Source organism: Camelus ferus, chromosome 4 (assembly GCF_009834535.1).
Source record: "Camelus ferus isolate YT-003-E chromosome 4, BCGSAC_Cfer_1.0, whole genome shotgun sequence".
NCBI lineage: Eukaryota > Metazoa > Chordata > Mammalia > Artiodactyla > Camelidae > Camelus > Camelus ferus.
The window spans coordinates 73,323,641-73,343,824 of NC_045699.1; the positions used below are offsets into that span (position 1 = coordinate 73,323,641).

The 20,184-nt window shown below is 62.9% G+C and overlaps 1 protein-coding gene across 1 annotated transcript in view; it reads left to right on the forward strand.

Moving 5' to 3' along the window:
- Window positions 1–18,764, forward strand: part of ADAMTSL2 (ADAMTS like 2) — a 35,643-nt gene extending 16,879 nt beyond the window's left edge. Inside the window, 11 exon segments of the mRNA XM_032478848.1 lie at window positions 1,408–1,422; window positions 1,424–1,757; window positions 3,173–3,545; window positions 8,001–8,098; window positions 11,786–11,912; window positions 12,947–13,160; window positions 13,268–13,423; window positions 13,919–14,089; window positions 14,797–14,973; window positions 17,217–17,361; window positions 18,137–18,764. Of these exon segments, the coding sequence (XP_032334739.1) occupies window positions 1,408–1,422; window positions 1,424–1,757; window positions 3,173–3,545; window positions 8,001–8,098; window positions 11,786–11,912; window positions 12,947–13,160; window positions 13,268–13,423; window positions 13,919–14,089; window positions 14,797–14,973; window positions 17,217–17,361; window positions 18,137–18,255 (1,929 nt within the window). The 3' untranslated portion in view covers window positions 18,256–18,764.
- The last annotated feature ends 1,420 nt before the right edge of the window (window positions 18,765–20,184 follow it).

The window sequence follows — 20,184 nt, forward strand, 5'->3', positions numbered from 1 at the left end:
TGCCGCTGGTCTCCGAGGCCGTCCTGGTGGCTTTCCCAGCCTTTTCCTCACTCTTCCATCATCTGCCTCGGTGTCGGCCTCGCTCTCTCCCAGAGTTCTTGCCAGTGTGTGCCCTCCTGTCGAGATGGGAGAATCTCTCCCTCATCCAGGCCCATCTTTTGCCATCTCTGATCCAGCCTGACCCTTGGCGCCAGTCGCGGGCAACCCCCATCTTCTGCCGGCTCCCGCTGGCAGGTCCTGAAGGTCCTTCACGGACTGTTCCTTCTCCCCTGAGCAGCCCTGGTGCTCCCTTGACTGGGTGAAGACAGGGCTTCACTCGAGCCATCAGCCAGGTGGCCCGGAGGGCCGGTGGGCCTGGTCCTGAGGGGGGCCGGCAGGGTCTTGAAGGCAGAGAGGTACCATCTTCAGGCAAGGGCCACGCGGTGGCCTTAACAGGGAGGAATGGCCACTTTTCAGGGGCAAAGTTTCCAGGGAATCTGAGATTTCAAAATTTTTGAGCAGACTGACTCAGACACCGTGCCCCACGCCTCCTCCCAGCCGGGCTCTTGATGAAGTGGAGAAGCCAGTCTCCCACGGTCCCTGGTGCCCTTCTACCTTTCTGGCCCTGGCTGGATGGCAGGAGAGTGTCTCTGTGTAACACCAGGGGGGCCCTCTGGCTTGGCCTGAAACTGGAGATTAGGTGCGGCCAACACCCTCGCCTTCCAGCCTTTCTCTAACACACCACCTTCCATGTCCTTCCTTACCCTCTGTTAAGTGGGGGTCCCAGTGCCCGCACACCAGCGGGGAGGACTGGCACCACCCCTCCTGGTGGGGTTCCTGCTCTAAACTCCTATTTGAGGGTCCACTTCCTAGGACCTGCCCTGACACCAGCCGACCTCGGCAGAGTCCCTGGAAAGAGCCTGCGAGCACCCGGAGGGGCAGCAGGACTGGTGGGCGGGGATGCTGGGTGGGGACATTCTCAGCAGAGGCTGCGGCCCATCCCAGGGCCGGCTCTGACACTGGGATGGCTCTGGGTCTGGGCACTTCCACTCGGCCGGCAGCGGGGTTCCCCGGGGGGAAGGTGGTGGGGACGGAACACTTTCACTTAGGATTGCTGGCACGTGGTGATCGTAAAATGCAGGACAGGTTTTAACTGGCTTTTAACCGTCTCTGTACTGGGCACACCCTTCACTGCCCGCGCCCCTGCTCACCAGTCTTTGGACACAGGCGGCCTCTGGGGCCAGGTATAGCCTTGGGAGAGGCGGCGGTCTTTGGTCAAAGCTGAGTCCCTGGGAAGGACTCAGCCACAGGCCGTGGCCGGGGAACGGTCTTGCAGCTCAGGGGCAGTGTCTTCTGTCCTAACGGGGCTTGTGGGCGAAGGGGCTGGCGGGAAGAAGGGCCGGGGCCCCACTTCTCTGCCTTTGCCAGGTGTGGAACCAGAACTGGCAAAAGCCCCTCCATCACCTTCGAGTACACGCTGCTGCAGCCACCGCACGCGCACCGCGTCCAGCCCGTCTACTACAGCTTCTCCGAGCCCGCCTCGGACAGCGCGGAGAGCCAGGAGCTGGACGGCGCCGGGCTGGCGGGCTTCCTGCAACACAACAGCTCCCTCTACGGCCAGGCCTCCTCGGAGCGGCTGGGCCTGGACCACCGACTGTTCGGCCACCGGGACCCGGGGATCGAGCTGGGTCTGAGCAGAGACCAGGAGACCAACGAGGTGTGCGCGCAGGCCAGCGGCGGGGCCTGCGCGGGGCCCCCCAGGGGCAAGGGCTTCCGAGGTAACCAGGAGGAGAGGCGGGGTGGGGTGGGCCTTCCGAGGGAGAGGGGCCTCGGGCGAAGGGTCTTCAGTCCCTGGCAGCCTGCAGAAGAGGTTGACAGAGTTGCCCGTGCTGCACAGACGGGGCAGGCCCAGGGCCAGCCCTTTGCAGGTGGCTTCTCCACGCACCTGCTCTGAGGTGGGTATGGCCACCCCTACTCGACAAACGAGGAGACTGAGGCTTGGAGAGAGGAGACTTTCCCAAGTCCCACAGGCCACCTGGGAGGAGCTGGAGCCGAATCCAGGGTGGTCTGATCCCAGAGCCTGCGCCCTCGCCCGTTCGGTGGGGACAGACAGACAGACAGACAGCAGAGCAAGGGGTGGCAAGAACTCTGGAAGGGACCATGTGCAGTTGAGGGGAAACAAGGAGGACCCCAAGTTCTTGGAGAGGGTGAGCCCTGCCCTGAGGGCTCAGGAGTAAGTGAGGGTCAGCTGAGAAGGGCATGGGAAAGGGGTGGGGGTGAGAGAGGGCCAGTGGGGGACAGCCTGGTGGGGCCGGTGGAGGACCTGCGTGGGGCAGGCTCCAGGGTGAGTGGCGGGAGGTGCAGCTGAAGGCCTGGGGGTGGGGCCAGGGTCCCCGTGCCCACGCTGGCCGTTGGCCTGCACTCCTGAGGGTCATGGGGTGGCTCATCAGAGCTGGTCTGCGCCATCCCTCCTGCTCAGGGCTGGAAGGTAAACCAGACTTGGGAAGAAGCCCCCTCGCTCACTTGGGGGCAGGTTTCCAGGACCCTCAGAATCTTCAGGTGGAAGTTTCCTGGGGCAGCTGTAGCAAATGACCGCAGATCAGGGGGTTGAAAACTACAGACATCTGCTGTCTCCCAGCTCTGAGGCCAGAGTCCAAAATCCAGGTGTGGCTGGAACCTCTAGCAGAGGGTCCTTCCCGCCTCTTCTAGCCCCTGGGGCCCCCAGGAGCCTTGGCTTGCGGCCACAGCGCTGTGGTCCCCGCGGCGTCCTCTCCTGGCTTCTCCCCTGTGTCTGTGTGTCTCCATGAGTTTGCTGCTTACTAAGGCAGCAGACATTGAAATCAGGGCCCGCTCAACCCATTATGACCTCGTCTGAAGATTTGTACGTCTGTGAAGATCCTGTTTCCAAATTAGCTCACATTCTGATGGTCGGGGCCATCACGAAATTTGGGGGGACGCTGTTCAACCCACTGCAGAAGTCCAGCAGGTTCTCCCACGAGAGCTTGTCCAGGCTGGCTGGCGAGCCTCCCTGGATGACCAGTGTCCTCTCATTGGGCGGAAACCTGCCTCTGGCAGCTCTCCGGTCCAGGTCTTTGCTACAGCCCCTCCCCGCCGTCCGCCCCCACCCCCAGGGCAGCCCTTGCCCCCCCACACGAGGGGGCACTGGAGGTTGAGACCCCCGTCTCCCCCATAGATGGCAACGCCACTGGAACGGCTCTCGCGGGAGACCGGGATGACCAAGAGGCCGATGCCCGCTTTACCTCCCAGGAGCTCCTCTCGGCCAACGCCATCTCTGACCAGCTCCTGGGCACAGGCTCTGACTCCAGGGAGCTCCCCCTCAATGAGACGTTCAACAGCATCTTTGCACAGGGCGCCCCGAGGAGCTCCCCGGCTGACAGCCTCTACGTTGACTACGAGGAGAATGAGGGAGCCAGCATTTACCTGCTCAATGGGTCCTACCTGGAGCTGAGCAGTGACAGAGTGACCAATGCCTCCTCCGAGGCCCCGTTCCCCAATGCCAGTGCCAGCCTCCCCGCCGTGGCCGGGAACAGGACGCAGAAGGCCAGGTAGGGCCGCCTCCCCTGCCCTGTCCGGGGGCCTCCGGGGCTGGGGGTGGTCAGCGAGGCCTTCCTACAGTGGTCTGGCCGGAGGGCCAGGACAGAGGTAAGAGGGAGGGAGTCACCCCTGCCCGGGGCCCCCACCCCGCCCTGGATCTGAGCAGGAGGCCAGAGGCCTGGGTATCAGCGTGTCCTTCCCACAAGCTAGGCCCGTGGGTTAAGCCCCGAGCCGCGCACCCACGTGTGATCTGACCCCAGGAACTGGGGGTTGGGGGGTGGCTAACGGTTCTAAGCCAAGCTCAGGGCTGAGCATCCTGTGAGCACGGACACATGGACCCGTTACAACCGGGACAGGTATTGGGCCAGAGAGCTAGGTAAGCGACGTCCTCAGGGTCACGGGGCCTGAAGGCTGGGGGTCCTTAGGGTCTCAGTCTGGACAGTCATCGCACACAAGGATGGTGGGCATGAAGTGGACACTCCCCGAACGTGGGGCGGCTCAGCACCAACCTTCCCTGCAGGCCAGGGAGGAGCCTGGGGGTGGTCCCACGGGGTCCTCAGCCCAGAGCCAGTCCCTGGAATCAGGCATTAGGAATGAGCCTTCTGCCGTGGGGGCTGGAGATGCCTCAGGGATGGGCCGTGTGAGAGTCCACTGGGAGACAGGCCCCCAGAGCCAAGGACACGCCCTAGGGTGCCTGGAGAGTCACATCTGGGGACACTGGGGTCACAGCTGGCCCTGGAGGAGTCTGAGGCCAGGAGCCTCCCTGGGTTGGGGGCAGCTGCAAGCAGGGTGGCTCCAGGCCTGCCCCTGTCTCTACTAGAGGCCAGTCTGGGGGACAGGCCCCCGGGCCGATGATGGCCCCCTGCCCCGGGAAGGGCCCGCCTGTTCTCCGGCAGCTCTCAGAGCAGTGAGGCTGGTTCAGACAGGCTGAGCCCGCACGGCAGGCAGGGCCTGGAGGCAGCAGCAGGCCTGCTGGGTTTTGCTTTGTCCTGTGTTTGGAGGCCCCACCCAAACCCCTCGACTTCAGACCCCGAGCCAGAGGAGCCCCAGCCAGCGCCGAGGATGCAGGGGTGGGCGTCCTTGGGGAGCTCAGGGGAACCGAGTTTGATGCCAGACTTGGGGCTCACTCTCGAGCTGATGTGGTTGGAGGTGACCCTCTCACCCTTCCCCGGGGGCGAGAGCAGCGAAGCTGGCCCCCAGAGCCCCTCCAAAGCCCCCTTTCTCAAGCTCTTTTCTGAGGCCCCCGGCTCCCATGTGGTAGCAGGGGCACATCCGGGGCACCTCTGAAGTTCTGAGTGGAGTTCTTTGCAAGCGTGGACAGAGCAGGAGGCCCGGGGCTGCTGTGCCTTCTTCCCATGGGCCCGTCGGGGCCGTCCACTCGCCCCAACCCAGGTCCAGAAGCGTGCAGAGGGTGGGGCTCTGGGGGCGTGTGGGTCCAGGAGCTGGAAGGGGGCGACAGGTTCTGAGTCTGAAGTGGGGGCTCACAGCGAAGGGCTGGAGTTCAGAATCAGCCAGTGCTTGCCTGTTACACTGGGGCCAGTTCCTTAGGGCTCCGAGCCTGGGGAGCTCTTCTCAGCCCTCTGGGCTGTCCAGAGGATTGAATTCTATCCTGCCTGTGAAGCCCCGAATCACCCAGGGAGGACCCCCGAAACAGGAAGGACCATCAAGGCCTGGACCGTGATAGATGTAAGGAAGGCCAGCTCTGTGGTGGCCAGGGTCCCCTTCTGAACTGGTTCGCCAGGTGCCACACAGGCCGCTGTTCAGTTTGGCCTCAGGGCCTGCCAGCTCCGGCATGCAGGGATTCCTAGGTCAGGTCAAGCCTTAGGGTCTTAAGTCACATCGTTGAGACTCTCTCCTGCCCTGTCGCAGTTGAGCCTCCCCTCCCCCGCCCTCCTTGGCCCCAAGGGGAATGGCTGGGCTTCCAGCGCCGGCCTGTGGGGGATGCAGGAATCAATACAGTGACTGTCAACTCAGAGTCCCGACAACCGGGTGAGATGGGGCGGCTCCCCCAGCGGCTGCATCAAAGGAGCCGCAGAGCAGAGACCAAAGATGGTCCTCGGAGATAAAAGGCTGAGAAAGGCCGCCGTGGGGGAAACCGCCAGGCCAAAATAGCCGTGTCGCGGCCAGTTGTCCAAACACAGGAAGGCGCGTCTGCTCTGAGAGGGCGGAAGCTAAGTGGGCAGCCCAGGAAGGAAAGGTTATTTTCCCCTTCTCAGAGCAGCCTCAGACCATCGAGGGAGGCCTGGGCACCAGAGGCAGACGCTTGGGACACAGAGACACAGGGTCCCTCTCCCCGCCTGGACGGGAAGAAAAGCAAAGCGATCTTCTGAGTCTTTTATAAATGAGCGTGGTGTCCCAGAGGTGCCCCTGCGGGGGCTGGACGGCCTGTGCTTGCCGGGCAGCTGGGGAGAGGGCCCCGGGCCCCGGGTTTGCAGCATCCCAGCCCGGGGCGCCAGTGGCGGCCCTGCAGCTCTGACTCCCGGGATCACCGGGCCCTGGCTTCCCACCGGACGGAGGCGGGCGCGGGGTTGGCGGTGTAGTGACTTCCGGGGTGCTCTTCTCCCGCCAGGCGTGGCACTGTGCGGGGATATGAGGGGCGCCCGTGCTGTGCGTGAAGCGTGCTGTGTTAGCCGTGCTGCGTGGGCAGCCCCTCCAGAAATACCTTTGGTGCTTAAAACCCAAAGGGTTATTTTGAACTGCTCTCTCTCTCCAGAATGAGTCACGCTGCCGCCGGCCAGAGGAGTGTGTAATCAGATAAAGATGGTGCAGCCTCTCCGCGGGTGGGGGGGCGGGCGGGGCAGGGGCTGGATCTTTTCATCCCTTTTAGTTCTTGGGGAGAATTTAAAGCTGTTGAAAGGAGGGTGAGGGACCCAATCAGCGCATTTCGGTGTGTTTGGAATCGGCCCTTAGGGAGTGGTCTTCCTCCCCAAGGAGGTCCCTGGGGCCTTTGTTCTGAGATGCTGGGTCTTGGGTGGGCGGGGCGCCCCATTATAAAACTCCCGCTCACTTTGAAGGAGGCGAGAGGGGGAACCTTCCCCTCGCCCCTGCACCTGTGGAGGGCCTGGGGCAGGCTCCTGGCTGTGGAGCCACCAGGTGAGGGGGCCCAGTGCCAGCTCCGTCCTCGTCTGCCTCCTCACCCCCTCCCGCTCACTCCCGGGTTGGATGCGGTCACCTCGGCCAGTTCACCACCTCAGGTCCGTGGGCGGTTTCTCTCCTGGTCCTCAGCGTGATGTGCCTTTAGGGCAACACTGATGCAAAACTAAAACGTAAGAGCCGTTCTCATCCACTTGTGAAATCCCAGAAGTCGGAGGACCAACAGCAATGTCTCCATCGCTGAACTGGCCGGAAAGCCTTGAGAACGTATGCCCTGCACCCCTCGTCTGAGCCTGGCCTCTGGGGTGACAGAAGGTCCCCAGGAGAGGAGCCGCACCCCGTGAGAGGCTCTGAGCTCAAGGTGGTCCTCAGTCAGCCCCTCTGGGTCCGACAGGAAGTGGACAGGCGGTGGGGCCCGAATGCTGTGCTGCCCTCCGGCCCATCGCCCCACGTCCCCTTTGCTGGCTCTGGGCGGGGGAGGTGCCTCAGGACTCCGCGGGCCACACTCAGGCTCGGCCAGCTGCGTCTCAGAGCAGCTGTCTGGGAGCCGCCGCCACTTCCCTCCGCCCCTGCCGAGTCCAAAACGAGCCTGCACGCTGGATACTGAGGTTGGCCCCAGCACGCCGACTGGTTCAAAGAAGCAAACAACCCTAACAATAGCTGGCTTGGCTGCCTGAGTTCCGGCCAAGAACCATAGCCCGTCGCTGGCGGGGCCCCAGGACGGCGTCCCCGCGCACCGCAGCCATCGCAGACCTGGGCAGAGGCGTCCGGGGAGGGGGCACGGCCAACCCCCCGGCTGCAGCCCCAGCTTCTCCGTTTTGATCGCTGGAGGCCTGAGGGCCAGTGTGCCCCTTCTGTTAGAACCTCGGCTGGGCTGAGGGAGACCGAGGCGGAGAATTCTGGCACGTTCGCAGCACGCGAGGTGCTTTCTGAGGTCCCTTTCGGGGTGGTGGTGAGGATTCTGTGCGCCCCTGCTGAGGGTGACAGTGAGAAGCCCGTGTGCGTGTGTGTCTGTGTGCGTGTGTGTGTGTGCATGTGTGTATGTGTGTGTGTGAGGAGGGACTGGGATGTTGGTGGGCCCCCGTCTTCACTCCCAGCCCCCGAGGGTGCTTTGACAGCTGCAGAGTGTGCTCAGGCTGAGTCACTGGGATGGAAAATGCAAATGTCCGGTCGCCTCTAAGACCTGCCTCCCCCGGCGCCACCACCCCCTCTCCCCCGGCTGTGTTCTAGATCGTGGGCCCTGGGCCCCCGACAGGTGGGGCTGCTGCCCGGGGCTCAGGTAGGCTGTTTTGCAAAAGCAGACCTGTCTTCCATGGATGAGAACACATTCTCCCGTGAAAACTCACCCCCTTCTCGGCTTGACCTGCTTTCAGGACCAGGCCCAAGGCCCGCAAGCAAGGCGTGAGTCCCGCAGACATGTACCGGTGGAAGCTCTCGTCCCACGAGCCCTGCAGTGCCACCTGCACCACAGGTACCTGCGACCGGCTGCCGGGGCCCGCCAGGCGCTCCATCACCTGCCGCCTTCCTGTCACGTCTGATTAGAGCAAATGTCCTTTGCGTTAAAAGTAAGAAATCTCAGGTGGTGAGGGTTTCACTTCTGCTTACAGTAAACACAGGAGGGGCAGAGAGACCCACTGAGGAAACTGCTCAGACTCAGGGCCGCACTGGGGAGGAAGTGGGAAGGGACAGGAACCCCCTCGGGTGCCTGGGCAGATAGATACACGTGCGTAGTAAGTGCCCACCTGGGTTTGAATCTGTGTCTGCCCATTCACGGGGCCAGCCACCACCACACCAAGGTGCTGGTCGCAGACCAGAGACTGGAGCTGCGTCTGGGGCCAGCGCTGGTCCCTCCCAGGACCGGGACCCGTGGTAAACGTTGTAGGGAGACCCCGGTGCCGCCTGGTCTATACCTGGGACTTCATGTTTGGGTTTGGACAAGACTGGGGCTGCTGCCACTCAAAACGCAGGATGGTCCTGGCTCTGCCCCTGAACCCCCATCCCAGCTGGCCAGAGCTTTAGATGCCCCCCTGCATGCTCTGGCCAGGGAGGAGGATGAGACCAGCCACTGACTGGACACTGGGCAGCAGGTGGTCTGGCATGGCTACGCCTCCCGCAGCCCTGGCCGGCATCTCAGGAGACCGGCTCGAGGGAGGAGCTGGGGAGGTGGCCATGCAGGGCTCTGAATGGACCACGGGCTCTCCACCTCGGGCTGGAAGCTGTGGCCCCTCCTGTTCTAGAAGCCTCCCACCCCCCTCAGCAGGGTATGGGACAGGATGTTTCCCCCCTGGCATTCCGGAGGGTGCGAGGTGGGCTTTGTGGGGTGTGCGGTGAGCACTTGGGGTGCACTCTCTGGCTGACCGCACCACATGCACTCGGCAAATGGCTTAATCTCTGCAAGCCTCAATTTTCCACCTGTGAAATGGGACATGCACCTATCCAAACGCAGCACTAGGGATGGACATGAAACGGGAGGCCAGCCGCCAAGGCCAAAGCTCAGCAAGCGGGCGCCGTCGCCAGGACTGCTGCCGCCACCCACCAGCGCTGAGGCCCGGGGGCAGCTGAGCGGCTGGTCTCGGAGTGAGCCGGGGGCCCGAGCCCCGTGCTGGGTGTTGGGGGAGCCTGCTCCGAGAGCCTGCTCCTGAAGGGCGTGGACCTGCTCTGAGTCAGGAGCCCCGTTCCCCCCCCGCCCCAAGACTCCAAATGTGCCCGGATTGTCACAGAACATGCGCCTGGGAGCATCTTCCATTCCTCCTGGACACATCGCTGCCTGGGGAGGTGACGTCGCTTGAGATCCCTCCAGGGGGAAGCAGCCTCAGTGGTGAGGCCCATGCCGGGCCCCGGGTGGAAGGCAGTCCCCAGGGAGGACACGGCACCGTTTCTGAACATCCACAGGGTGTCCAGGCAGAGGGATGGGCTGACCTGCCCTGGGTGGCCCAAGGTGCCAAGGAGGACAAACGAAGAAGGAAGTAAACAGACAGATTTGGGGTCTGCTGAAAGGAAGAGCCCTCCTTTGGACGAGGCTGTCCAGGGCTGGAATGAGTGGCCTGGAGACACAGCGAGTTCCCCATCACAGCAGAGTCACCAAGCTGGATCGGTGGATGGCTCCCCGTGGCCACATCTGCACACTCTGTGGCCAGCTCCTCCCGAAATCCCATTTTATGGGGTGCTGAGGCCAGGCCAGCGTGGCGGCCGTGCTGATAGGGGAAGTTACAAGCATTCTGCGGCAGGTGGTGTCTGTGCGCAGGTCCGCAGCCGCATCAGCACGCATCAGGGCCCCTCCCTGCCCCCGGGCCTCGCGGTGAGCTCGTGAAGGGCTGGAGGATCAGTGCGGCAAGGGTCCCGTCTCCTGAGCTCCAGCTATAGCACCAAGCGTTCTTTCTTTTCCTTAGAGAAGCTCTTTGGAGCAGGAGAAATGCAGGTGAATTGGTTTGGAGCTGGAGTCTTAAGCAATGATTTCAAACGGTTCTCAGCACCTCCTGGCACGGGGGGCGAGAGTGGGGAAGTGGGGCCGGCGGGCCCTGAGCTCATCTCCGCCCGCCCAGTTCAGTATTGGGGTTTCCTCTCGTTTGGAGGAAGGGCTTACTTGCTGTCCAGGAAGGTTTGAAAAGCACCGCATTCAAACCGATGTAAGGAGCAGGTGTCTGGAAGACTGGTGCTTTGACGGCCCAGCCTCTGTGGGGGGTTCCCACCGTGGGGATGAGGCCCGGACAGCCGGACAGTACTCACGTCACCCCACCAGCGGGAGACTGGGCTGGGACCAGAATTCCTGTCTCTCTTGATCAGGACCTGCTGTGTTTCCACTCGCTGACGAGCAGCGAATGAATAATCAGGCACTCGGTGAGGGTCTGTAAGTCCCCAAACTTGGACCTCCCTGGGCCCCAGAGCTGGTGTCTCTGAGGCCTGGAACATTCTGAGCAGACCTGGCCAGGAAGCCAGCCTCCCCCCCGAGAGCCGACTAAAGACTACACAGCCCAGCGCTGGCAGAGAGGAGCCGTGATTGCAGCCTGGCTCGCCTCTCACGGAAAAAAAGAAAAAATCCCTGTGCGGGCTGCTTCCAGGCCGTTTCCCTCCGTCCAGGGCCAGGGCTCGGAGACGCAGGAGCCGCTGGCTTTCAGACACGCGCCGCTGGGATGAGCTCGAGGTGGCTGGGGCTCTTTGTTTATGGGGAAACTGGTTTCCTCCTGGGGGAAGGGCAAGCCCAGCGAGGAGGGTTCCTGTCTCACCGTCATTCAGGACAGCCGGTCCCACTCAGTCTCTCTCTGTCTCACACACACACACACCAGGAACAACAGTGGCAACAGACCCTGCCCCCGCCGGGGCCTTCACCAGGGCGGACACTCCCTGAGTCATCCTGGCTCCTTGGCAGGGGCCTGCCCTGTGTGTAGTGAGTTCGGCCCCAGTGCCAGCTCGGTACCTGACACAGGGGTGCGGGGGACGAAGACCAGTGAAGGAGAAGGTGGAGGTGGGGTCAAGGAGTTACTTTTAGTTGAGAGTTGGCCCTTTGCACATGGTCCTCAACGGGGTTTATAGAGTCCTGGGTATTTAATCACGACAATGATTAAAGAAAGTTCATGACGGGGTCTGATAAGGACTAGGGCAGGCCACGGAGGGCAGGGAGGACGAAGGGTAATAGAGCGTCTGGGGAGGCTGGGAAGGGCTGGAAGGGTTAGATTTTCCATCCATCCATCCTCTCACCCACCAACCTATCCATCCATCCATCCATCTGTACCCAACCATTCATCCGTCCATCCACTCACCCCTCTCCCACCCACCCACCCAGTGATGGGTAATTGTTGAATGAATGAAAATTAGTGACACTGGCTGTATTTGCCTCTGTGCCTCTGTAAGAGCCAATCTGAATTTATTCAAAGCCCAGGGTTTGTGACGTGTAAACTGGGTACCCAGCCTGGGCTGGATGGGGTAGAGGGTGCTAAGAGAAGTGGTCAGACCCTGGGGCATGGGCAGGGCAGACCCACAAAGCTGTCCCCACTGGGTTCTGCCCGCACTTCTGTAAGCTGGTAACTGTCATTAACCTCGATTTAAGCCAGAAAGCGCTGAGGGGTCAGGTGACTTGCCTGTGGTCACGTAGGTTCCAAATGCTGGTCTGCAAGGGGCTCACCATCAGCTCACTGGGTCCCTCCCTTTGTCCTGAACCCAGGGGTCATGTCGACCTACGCCATGTGCGTCCGCTACGATGGCATTGAGGTGGATGACAGCTACTGCGACGCCCTGACCAGGCCTGAGCCCGTCCAGGAGTTCTGCGCGGGGAGGGAGTGCCAGCCCAGGTACCTGCCGCCCAGTGCCCCGGGGCAGGGTGTGTGTGGGGAGTGGGGGCTCTGCTCTGCCCCCGCCCAGGGGCGCAGCAGGAGTTGGCATCCTGTTCCTTCAACTGGGTTTTGTGGGAGGGACGTGGGGGCCTTCTGTGACTTCCCGTTTTGCAGTATAATCTGTCACTGTGTCTCGCACACAGTAGGTCCTCCATCACTGTCTTCCACAGCAGACTGAGAATCATTCTGAACTTGGCTCTTGGCCCCTGCCGCCCCCAGGCCTACTGGGTGCATCTAGAATTTTAAGAAGCCCAAAAGGATTATTCCTGAAATTCCAAGCCCGCCAGTGTCCCTGGGATGTGGGGGGAGACCTCATTTTTCTAGCCCCCCAGGCCTCCTGTCCTGCCTGCAGGAGGAAGCACTTCCTGCTCCCTAATGCAGCTACACACCCTCTTTTCTCCAGGCCTGCTCCATCGGGGGCCCTCTGCTCCACTGGTGGGGTGCTCTGCTCCATCGGGGTGGGGCCTCTGCTCCGTGATGGGGGCTCTGCTCCATCTAGCATCGGCCCCTTTGTGAGAAGCTGGGTGTGCTGCCATGGGGGTCTGCCCTTCCCCTCAGAGCCCCCATGGTGGGGCTCAGGGACCTAGGACACTGGGGCATGATCCTACCTTGGAAGAGGGGGCCGTAGCAGGAGGGGAAGTCACTCTGGGAGAAGGGAATGGCGTCAGCAAAGGAACAAGGCTGGGACCTGGCCCCCTAAGTGGCTGGAAGGCCAGGTGGGTGGTCTGGAGGGAGAGCAGGTGGTGGCTGCCTGGGTTCCTGGGCAGGCCGGCCAAGTGCAGGCTCTGGGCACCCCACCTCCACCTGGGGGTTTCCCAGTGGGCTTGGGGTCGCCAGGGCAGCAGCCTCCCCTGTGGGACCCAACCAGCTTCCTGTCCGGCTTAGCTCAGTGTGACTTTGGGTCTCACAGGGGAAGGAGGAGTTGGGGCATAAAGTCCCGGCGGCCAGGGTAGGGTGGGGGTCGCTGAAGGCCGTGCCCCCTCCCGAGGCAGGTGGGAGACGAGCAGCTGGAGCGAGTGCTCGCGCACCTGCGGCGAGGGCTACCAGTTCCGCATCGTGCGCTGCTGGAAGATGCTCTCGCCCGGCTTCGACAGCTCCGTGTACAGCGACCTGTGCGAAGCCGCCGAGGCCGTGCGGCCCGAGGAGCGCAAAACGTGCCGGAACCCGGCCTGCGGGCCCCAGTGGGAGATGTCCGAGTGGTCGGAGGTGTGCATGCGCAGAGTGAGCCGGTGCGGGGGCCGGGGGTCTGGGTGAGCCGGGCCGCAGCATCCGGGGCAGTGTGGACCCCACCCTCACCCCCAGCTTCCTCGCAGTGCACAGCCAAGTGTGGGGAGCGCAGCGTGGTGACCAGGGACATCCGCTGCTCGGAGGATGAGAAGCTGTGTGACCCCAACACCAGGCCTGTGGGGGAGAAGGACTGCACAGGCCCCCCCTGCGACCGCCAGTGGACCGTATCCGACTGGGGGCCGGTGAGGGCGGGCCGGGCTGTGCTCGGAGGGGTGGCGAGGGCGTGAGGCCGGTGAGGGTAAGTCCCAGGCGCTTCCCTCTGGCTGTGCCTCAGTTTTCCCATAGAGGAAGCACACCGGCTGGTTTTCCTCCGTGTTGTTACGAGGAGTCAAAACCTTTATCCAGAAACGAGCGGTTGCAATCTGACCCCCTTTTATAAGCTCCCCGCCTGCCTGTCTGTGTGTCTGCCGCTCTGGCCTCCGGTCCGGATGACAGATGCGCGCTGGGGTCCTCTCCAGGTGCTGGGTGCAGACGGCCCTGTTAGGTGTTCTGGGTGTGTTTCCTCTGTGTGTTTCTCATCGCGCATGCAATATTTCTGTAATTAGAAGAGAAAATGCTAGTTTAGAAAGTGGTTGCCATGGCAACCCTCCCCCTCCCCCGGCTCTGCTTGTCTCTTGGGAATGGCGTCTGGGGACCTGGGAGAGGGCTCCGCCTCTGACCCCGGCTGCCCCCTGCAGTGCAGTGGAAGCTGCGGGCAGGGCCGCATGATCAGACACGTGTACTGCAAGACCAGCGACGGCCGGGTGGTGCCCGAGTCTCAGTGCCAGACAGAGACCAAGCCTCTGGCCATCCACCCCTGCGGAGACAAGAACTGCCCCGCCCACTGGCTGGCCCAGGACTGGGAGCGGGTGAGTGTCCTGAGCCCGGCAGCAGGGCCCCCTCTGTCTGGGGGAGCGTTTGGCTGAGAGCCAAGTGGCCAGAATGACAGCTTGGTCCAACGAGGAATTCATTGGAATTGGTGATGGCACGATTCACAAAACATTGATTTGACAGAAAAAAAAAAAAAAAACCCAAAGAGGTAAGAAAAGTGCTGAAAACGTCTCAAATCTAAGTAGCGAACGCCCAGTGACGCACGCAGGGCCGGGAGCGGTCCCCTGACCTCCGCTCCCGGAAGAGGTGAGCCCAGGCTAGGGGGGTGGGCTCACTCGGCCGCCCAGCTCTTGGCCTCTGGCCCGGCACCCATTTGTTCTCGGGGCCCCTGGACCTGTCAGGGTCACCAACCTGCCGCTTCAGACAGCCCTTAACCACCTCGCTTGCTGCCAGCTGTTTCAGGCAGCTCACCCTTAGCTAAATCACCTTGAATCGCATGTCATTAACCATTTTGTTTCAAAACAGATGGGTTTCTGCTAAATTGTTTTTAAACAAATCTGTTTGGGGCCAAATGGCTATCGAACCAAGAGCTCTCAGCGACTTCCCCCTGACCTAAGCACTTACACCCACTGGCTATGGCCTGTCCGAGCCACTCTCCCCGGAGCCGCTGTGGGCCCTGTGTTCTGATCCTTGTGGCCTCTGGCCTCTGACCTCTGGCCCGGCTCCATCTGTCCCCTGGCCTCAGTGCAACACCACCTGTGGCCGAGGCGTGAAGAAGAGACTGGTCCTGTGCATGGAACTGGCCAACGGGAAGCCACAGACACGCAGCGGCCCTGAATGCGGCCTGGCCAAGAAGCCCCCCGAGGAGAGCACGTGCTTCGAGAGGCCCTGCTTCAAGTGGTACACCAGCCCCTGGTCTGAGGTGAGCACTGAGCTGGCCCCCTCTGAGGCTGTCTGAGGCCAGGCCTGAGTTCTGGTCCTGCCAAAGTACCTCCTCTCTGCCCCCCCAAGTTCTCCTCACGACCCCTGGCTCAGCCTCCATCAGGGCTTTCCATCCCTGGAAAGATTCTCAGCTCTCCCAGGTCAGCAGGTATGAGAGCCACCTCCTCCAGAAAGCTCTCCCGGCTCTCACCTCTGGGATCCCTGCCCTGCTTGTCCTGGCCCTCTTTTGGCCCAGGTCACTTCTGGCCTGGCATTGTAGCCTTTCAGTCGTGACTTTGGCAGCTTGTGTGCCAGACACCCACCACAGACAGACAGATCCCAGGTGGGTACTGGGGATGTGCGGGGCTCATTCAAACATGGCCTAGGCCCTGGGATCCAGAGTCAAGGCAAGGATACAGGATTAGAGATGCAGAGGGGACGGCAGGATGTGTGCACTGGGGGCAGAGGGAAGCCAGCAGGAATGGCAGCCACTGTCCTGACACAGGCCCAGCCCCTCCACAGTTTGATGGGCTCCCTGGCCTCGGGCTGGCGGGTGACATGGAGCTGAGATCTCTCCTTCCGCTATAGCTGGGGGAGAGCCCTCTCTTCTCGCTCTGAGGGCCCTGTGGGCAGGCCGGGCCCAGTGATCTGCCCAACAGGCTCCTTTCCTCCTCCCGCCGCCCCGTGAGGAACGGGCTCTCTTTTCCATCCCACGCGGGGAGGAAACCCCAGTTTGGAGAGAGGGCGGACCCGCAGCTACTGGGGGATGTAGCAGGTGGGGTGAGGACGCTGCAGAGTGAAAGGAGGCCCCAGACCAGCCCGTCCCAGTGAGACCCCGGGGTACATGTGGCTGGTCTGAGGAGGGGGAGCAGCCTGGGGCCCACAGACGGGGCAGCAGGGGACAGACCCTCCCCCCTCCCCAGGTCTCTGGCTGAGCGAAGGGGGCTGATTTAGCTTCTGCTGTTTCCCTCCTTGGCCCCCTTTCCAGTGGAGGCCTCCTGGCGGGGCCCCAGGGCCCCTGGGGGCTGCTAACATCCCCGAAGCCTTCTCACAGCACCGGGGAGGTCAGGTCTAGACCTCAGTTTTATCGGTTCCCACTGTCTCCTCACTATCTCCTTAGCCGCATCACCCTCCCATGCCCCAAGCCCCCCCTCCCCCACCCGCCACTTAGCAATGCCGCAGCTTTGCAGGAGCAGGCAGGGAGGCCCAGAGTGGTCCTTGCCTGGGAGCGCTGGGGGGTCATGCCCTGTGTTGCCCTGGTGATGGTGGGTGGAGGACGGGTGATTGAACCGTGGGGATGTGGACCGCCGTCATTTTGTTCCTGGCTGGGGTGCTGTCTTTTTGCCTGTGGCTGCCCCTCCCTGGGATGGGGGCTCAGTTAGAGTGTATCCTCCCAGCTGTCCCATCCACCCAGGCACCGAGGAATGGGATCCAGGGCTGGCCAGATGCATGTTCTCTCTGGGGGTCAGGGATGGCCAGAGGCTTCTCGGGGCATCCACCCAAGGCGGACTGGCATCTGTGCTCGGTGGCGAGCCAGCCTCTTGTTGGACTGGACCAGCCCCCGCAAACTGGGAGCGGGCATCGGGCAGGCAGCCCTCCCTGTTAAGTCTTAATCAGTTCTCCCTGCGTCTCTGCAAACAAAACCGGAGGGGGTGCCCAGAGCTGGGGCCTCCCACACCCACCTCCCTCAGGAAACCGAGGGCTCAGGTCCCAGACATGCCTGGGTGATGCGGGGTCACCCACATCGGGGGAGCCAGAGGGAGCCACCGCCTGTAGAATCTTGGCAGGAGGGCGGTAGGGTAACTGGGGTCAGCAGATGCCCCTGGTGTCCTGGGTAGCTCAGCGGGGTTTTCCAAGGGGAACATCTGGACGGGGAGCCATGGGTGGGGTTGGTGGCTTTGGAAGATACACGTAATTGGCTTACAACAAACACAGCATTTTAGCGGAGTGGGGAACCAGCGCTCTCCCTCAGCCACGGCCCCGTGCGTCCTGAGCATTCTCACAGGACCCAGGAAAGCTGGAACCAAAGGACCTCCCCACCTCCTCACTGTGCAGATGGGGACACCGAACAGCACTGGGTGGGATGGGGGTCAGCGTCTCCTGGCTGCCAGCCAGCGCCCGCCCTCCCCTTGTCACCTCAAGCTTCCACGTGTCTTGTGTCGGTTGAGACGCAGCAGCCTGGCAACAGGGGTGGGGTCCGCCCTCCTCCGGTGGGGCTTTGGCCATGCCGTCTCTCCCCGTCAGTGCACCAAGACCTGCGGGGTGGGCGTGCGGATGCGAGACGTGAAGTGTTACCAGGGGACTGACATCGTCCGAGGCTGCGACCCGCTGGTGAAGCCTGTTGGCAGACAGGCCTGTGACCTGCAGCCTTGCCCCACGGAGCCCCCAGGTGAGGAGGGGGAGGCTGAGGGCGGGGCAGGGGCTTTCTTCCCCCAGGGAGATCAGGGGCTGAGGCTGAGCTAGGGTTTGAAGGCCGAGCTGGGGTTAGCCGGGGGCTGGGGAGGGTCCAGTGGCTCCAGAGACTGAGGCACGTCGTTGGGGAGCACAGGTCCCCTCCTGGAACGGCTGAGCCCAGTGGGGAGGGGAGGGAGGGAAGGGCAGCACGTGCGATCCGGCCCACGCTTGGGGTCCCCGGAGCCATGCCGAGGCCTGCACTTTGGAAAGAGCATCTGGCTTCAGAAGGGTGGGGGACAGCGGTGGGGCAGGGGACCAGGGATCCAGGACGACTCAGCCTGAACAGCTCGGTGCTGGGCACGCAGGAGGAGGGGAGGGGAGGGGCTGAGGCAAGGGTCTCTGGCTCGAGCACCTGGAAGGTGCGTGAGGGTGCTAAGCTCGGAGGGGAAGGGGCACCAGGGGTGGGCGATGAACTCTGCTTCCGGCCTGTTGCGTAGAGGAGCACAGGCTTCTGGGGATGGGACCAGTGGCTCCCCCAAACTCTGGCTTCTGAGCAGTACCCTTCCTGTGCGCAGTTGAAACTCCTTGGTAGGGTTTGTGACATCCCCACAGAGGGCCAGGGGCAGGAAAAGGGTGGCAGGGAGGTTGACTGGAGCCCCCTCTCCAGTGGGAGAGCGGTTGGGGGGATGGGGTGGGCGGGGGTCCTGTTGAGTTTTCACCGCTTGACCCCCTCCCAATGCCCTGCCCCACTGGCCGTGTCCCTTTCCCAGACGACAGCTGCCAGGACCAGCCAGGCACCAACTGCGCCCTGGCCATCAAGGTGAACCTCTGCGGCCACTGGTACTACAGCAAGGCCTGCTGCCGCTCCTGCAGGCCCCCCCACTCCTAGGCCCGGCAGCCGCCCCTCAGAGACCGAGCACCCCATCCCTGGGGCCGCAGCAGCTCCTGGGGCCCTTCCACGGACACCCTTCCTGCAGGGCGCCCAGCTGTGAAGACGTGACACTGAGCCTCTGCTCTCCCCGGGTAGGAGAGCCCCCGAGAGCGCCCACCAGCCCTCCTGGGACACAGCCATGAGGATGGCGCGTTTGTGGTTCCGCCCTGGGCACCCAGCCCCACCCAGGGGCCTGGAGACGTCGTCTCTCCCTCCAGGACTGGGGGAGGGGCAGCCAGGGAGATCAGGGGCCGCCGGGTTCCTGATCCTGTGCAGGTGCGCTCCTCCCAGAGGAATTTTAATCTCACGGTTTAGCATCGTTCGCCTCCCCGACACGAAGCTCTTGGCACGCAGGGACCCACCGCACTTTATGCCCGGGAAGAGGCATGTTTCTCACGGCACGCGTGGCCGTGCCGTCGTGCGTCAGTACTCTCTGTATGTTAATAAAGTGGCCGTATTTATGGTGACACTGTGGGCTCTCTGGGGCTCTGCCAGGAGGGGTGGGCGGCCGTGGGGCTGCGAGAGCCGGGGTGGCCGTCCAGCTTGGCCATTCGGGAGACTCTGCTGAGGCCTTGGGTCCAGGACCGAGTGGGGCTGGGGGCCGGGCGGCAATGCGGAAATGGCAGGCAGGGGAAAGCAGACAGAAGACGAGGAAGCCTGGGCAGCTGGGGAGGGGGCTCAGGGCCGTCAGGACTTGGGCGCTGGAGGCAGAACTGAGCCAGCCTTGCTCCTCTCAACTGGGCTGGGGCGCCGTCACCTGAACCTTGGGGTGTGCTGGGAAGAGCAGAGGAGGTGAGGCAGGCAGGGCGGGAGGGCCTGTGCCGAGTGTGCAGAGAACACCCATCATTACTGTCTCTTAGAAGGGCTGCCTAACCTGGACTTGGGGGTGCGGGGACACGGGAGGGCTTCCTGGGGAAGGCAACGTTTAGGGCAGTCCAGCAGCAGGTGTGGTTCTGAAAGAGGGGAAGAGTGTATAGAAAAAGAAAGCTTTGGGGCGGGGTTGGGAGTCAAGGATGCCCAAAGCACCCTGGTTTGGCTGCAGCAGAGGAGGGAGAACATGGGTGTCCACCCACTGCAGGACAGCAGACCAGTGCAGGGCCAAGGCTGCCACGGGGGGGGGGGGTGTCTCCTTTGGGGACAGGGAGGAGGGGCAAGTGGCTGCCTGGCTGCTTCCCCGGGATTTGGAGCCAGCCTGTCCCCAAACAGGGACCAGAGCAGGGCCCACCGCAGTGCTCAGGGCGGAATCCAGAGCGCGGCAGTTGGCTGAGCAGCACTGCAGGTTGGCTGAGGCCCTGGGGTGGCTCCCTCTAGGTCAGCGGCTTGCTTCCAGTAGAGGTGGGTCACTGAGTTCCAGGGGTCTGGGCCCCCTGACCACCCCACCACGGTGCCCTGTTACCCCCCTCCCCACTCCCATCTCCTTACTGCCTACGACCGTCCTCCTCTCTGCTAACACTTATTGTGCACTACTGTATGCCAGGGTCTGTGCCCAGCGCTTTATCAGCGCTGCCTCGTGCAATCCTCCTAGGAGCCCCATGAGTCAGTATCGTTGTCACCCATTGTGTGAAGGCTAAGACTGAGGCCCAGAGAGGTCTGTCCCTTGCCCCAGGTGGCTCAGCCCATCCCCCACATCATGCTCTCCAGGAGCTCAGGGTTTAGGCCAGTGATTCCTAATCTTGGAAGGTCAACCCAGGCACTCCTGGAAACTCAAAAGCAAACGTGGCTGTGGCTGGCCCCTCTGGGCGGAGCCCTGACCCCCAGGGCTGGACAGGAGAGGAATGACCCGCTCTGCCTGGGGTGGGGCTGGACACGGCCCCTCCCAGGGATTTCCGGAGAGGGGTCTGGGCTGGCTCGGATCCCAGCTGACTGAAGACGGTGTGTGGTGTCCGA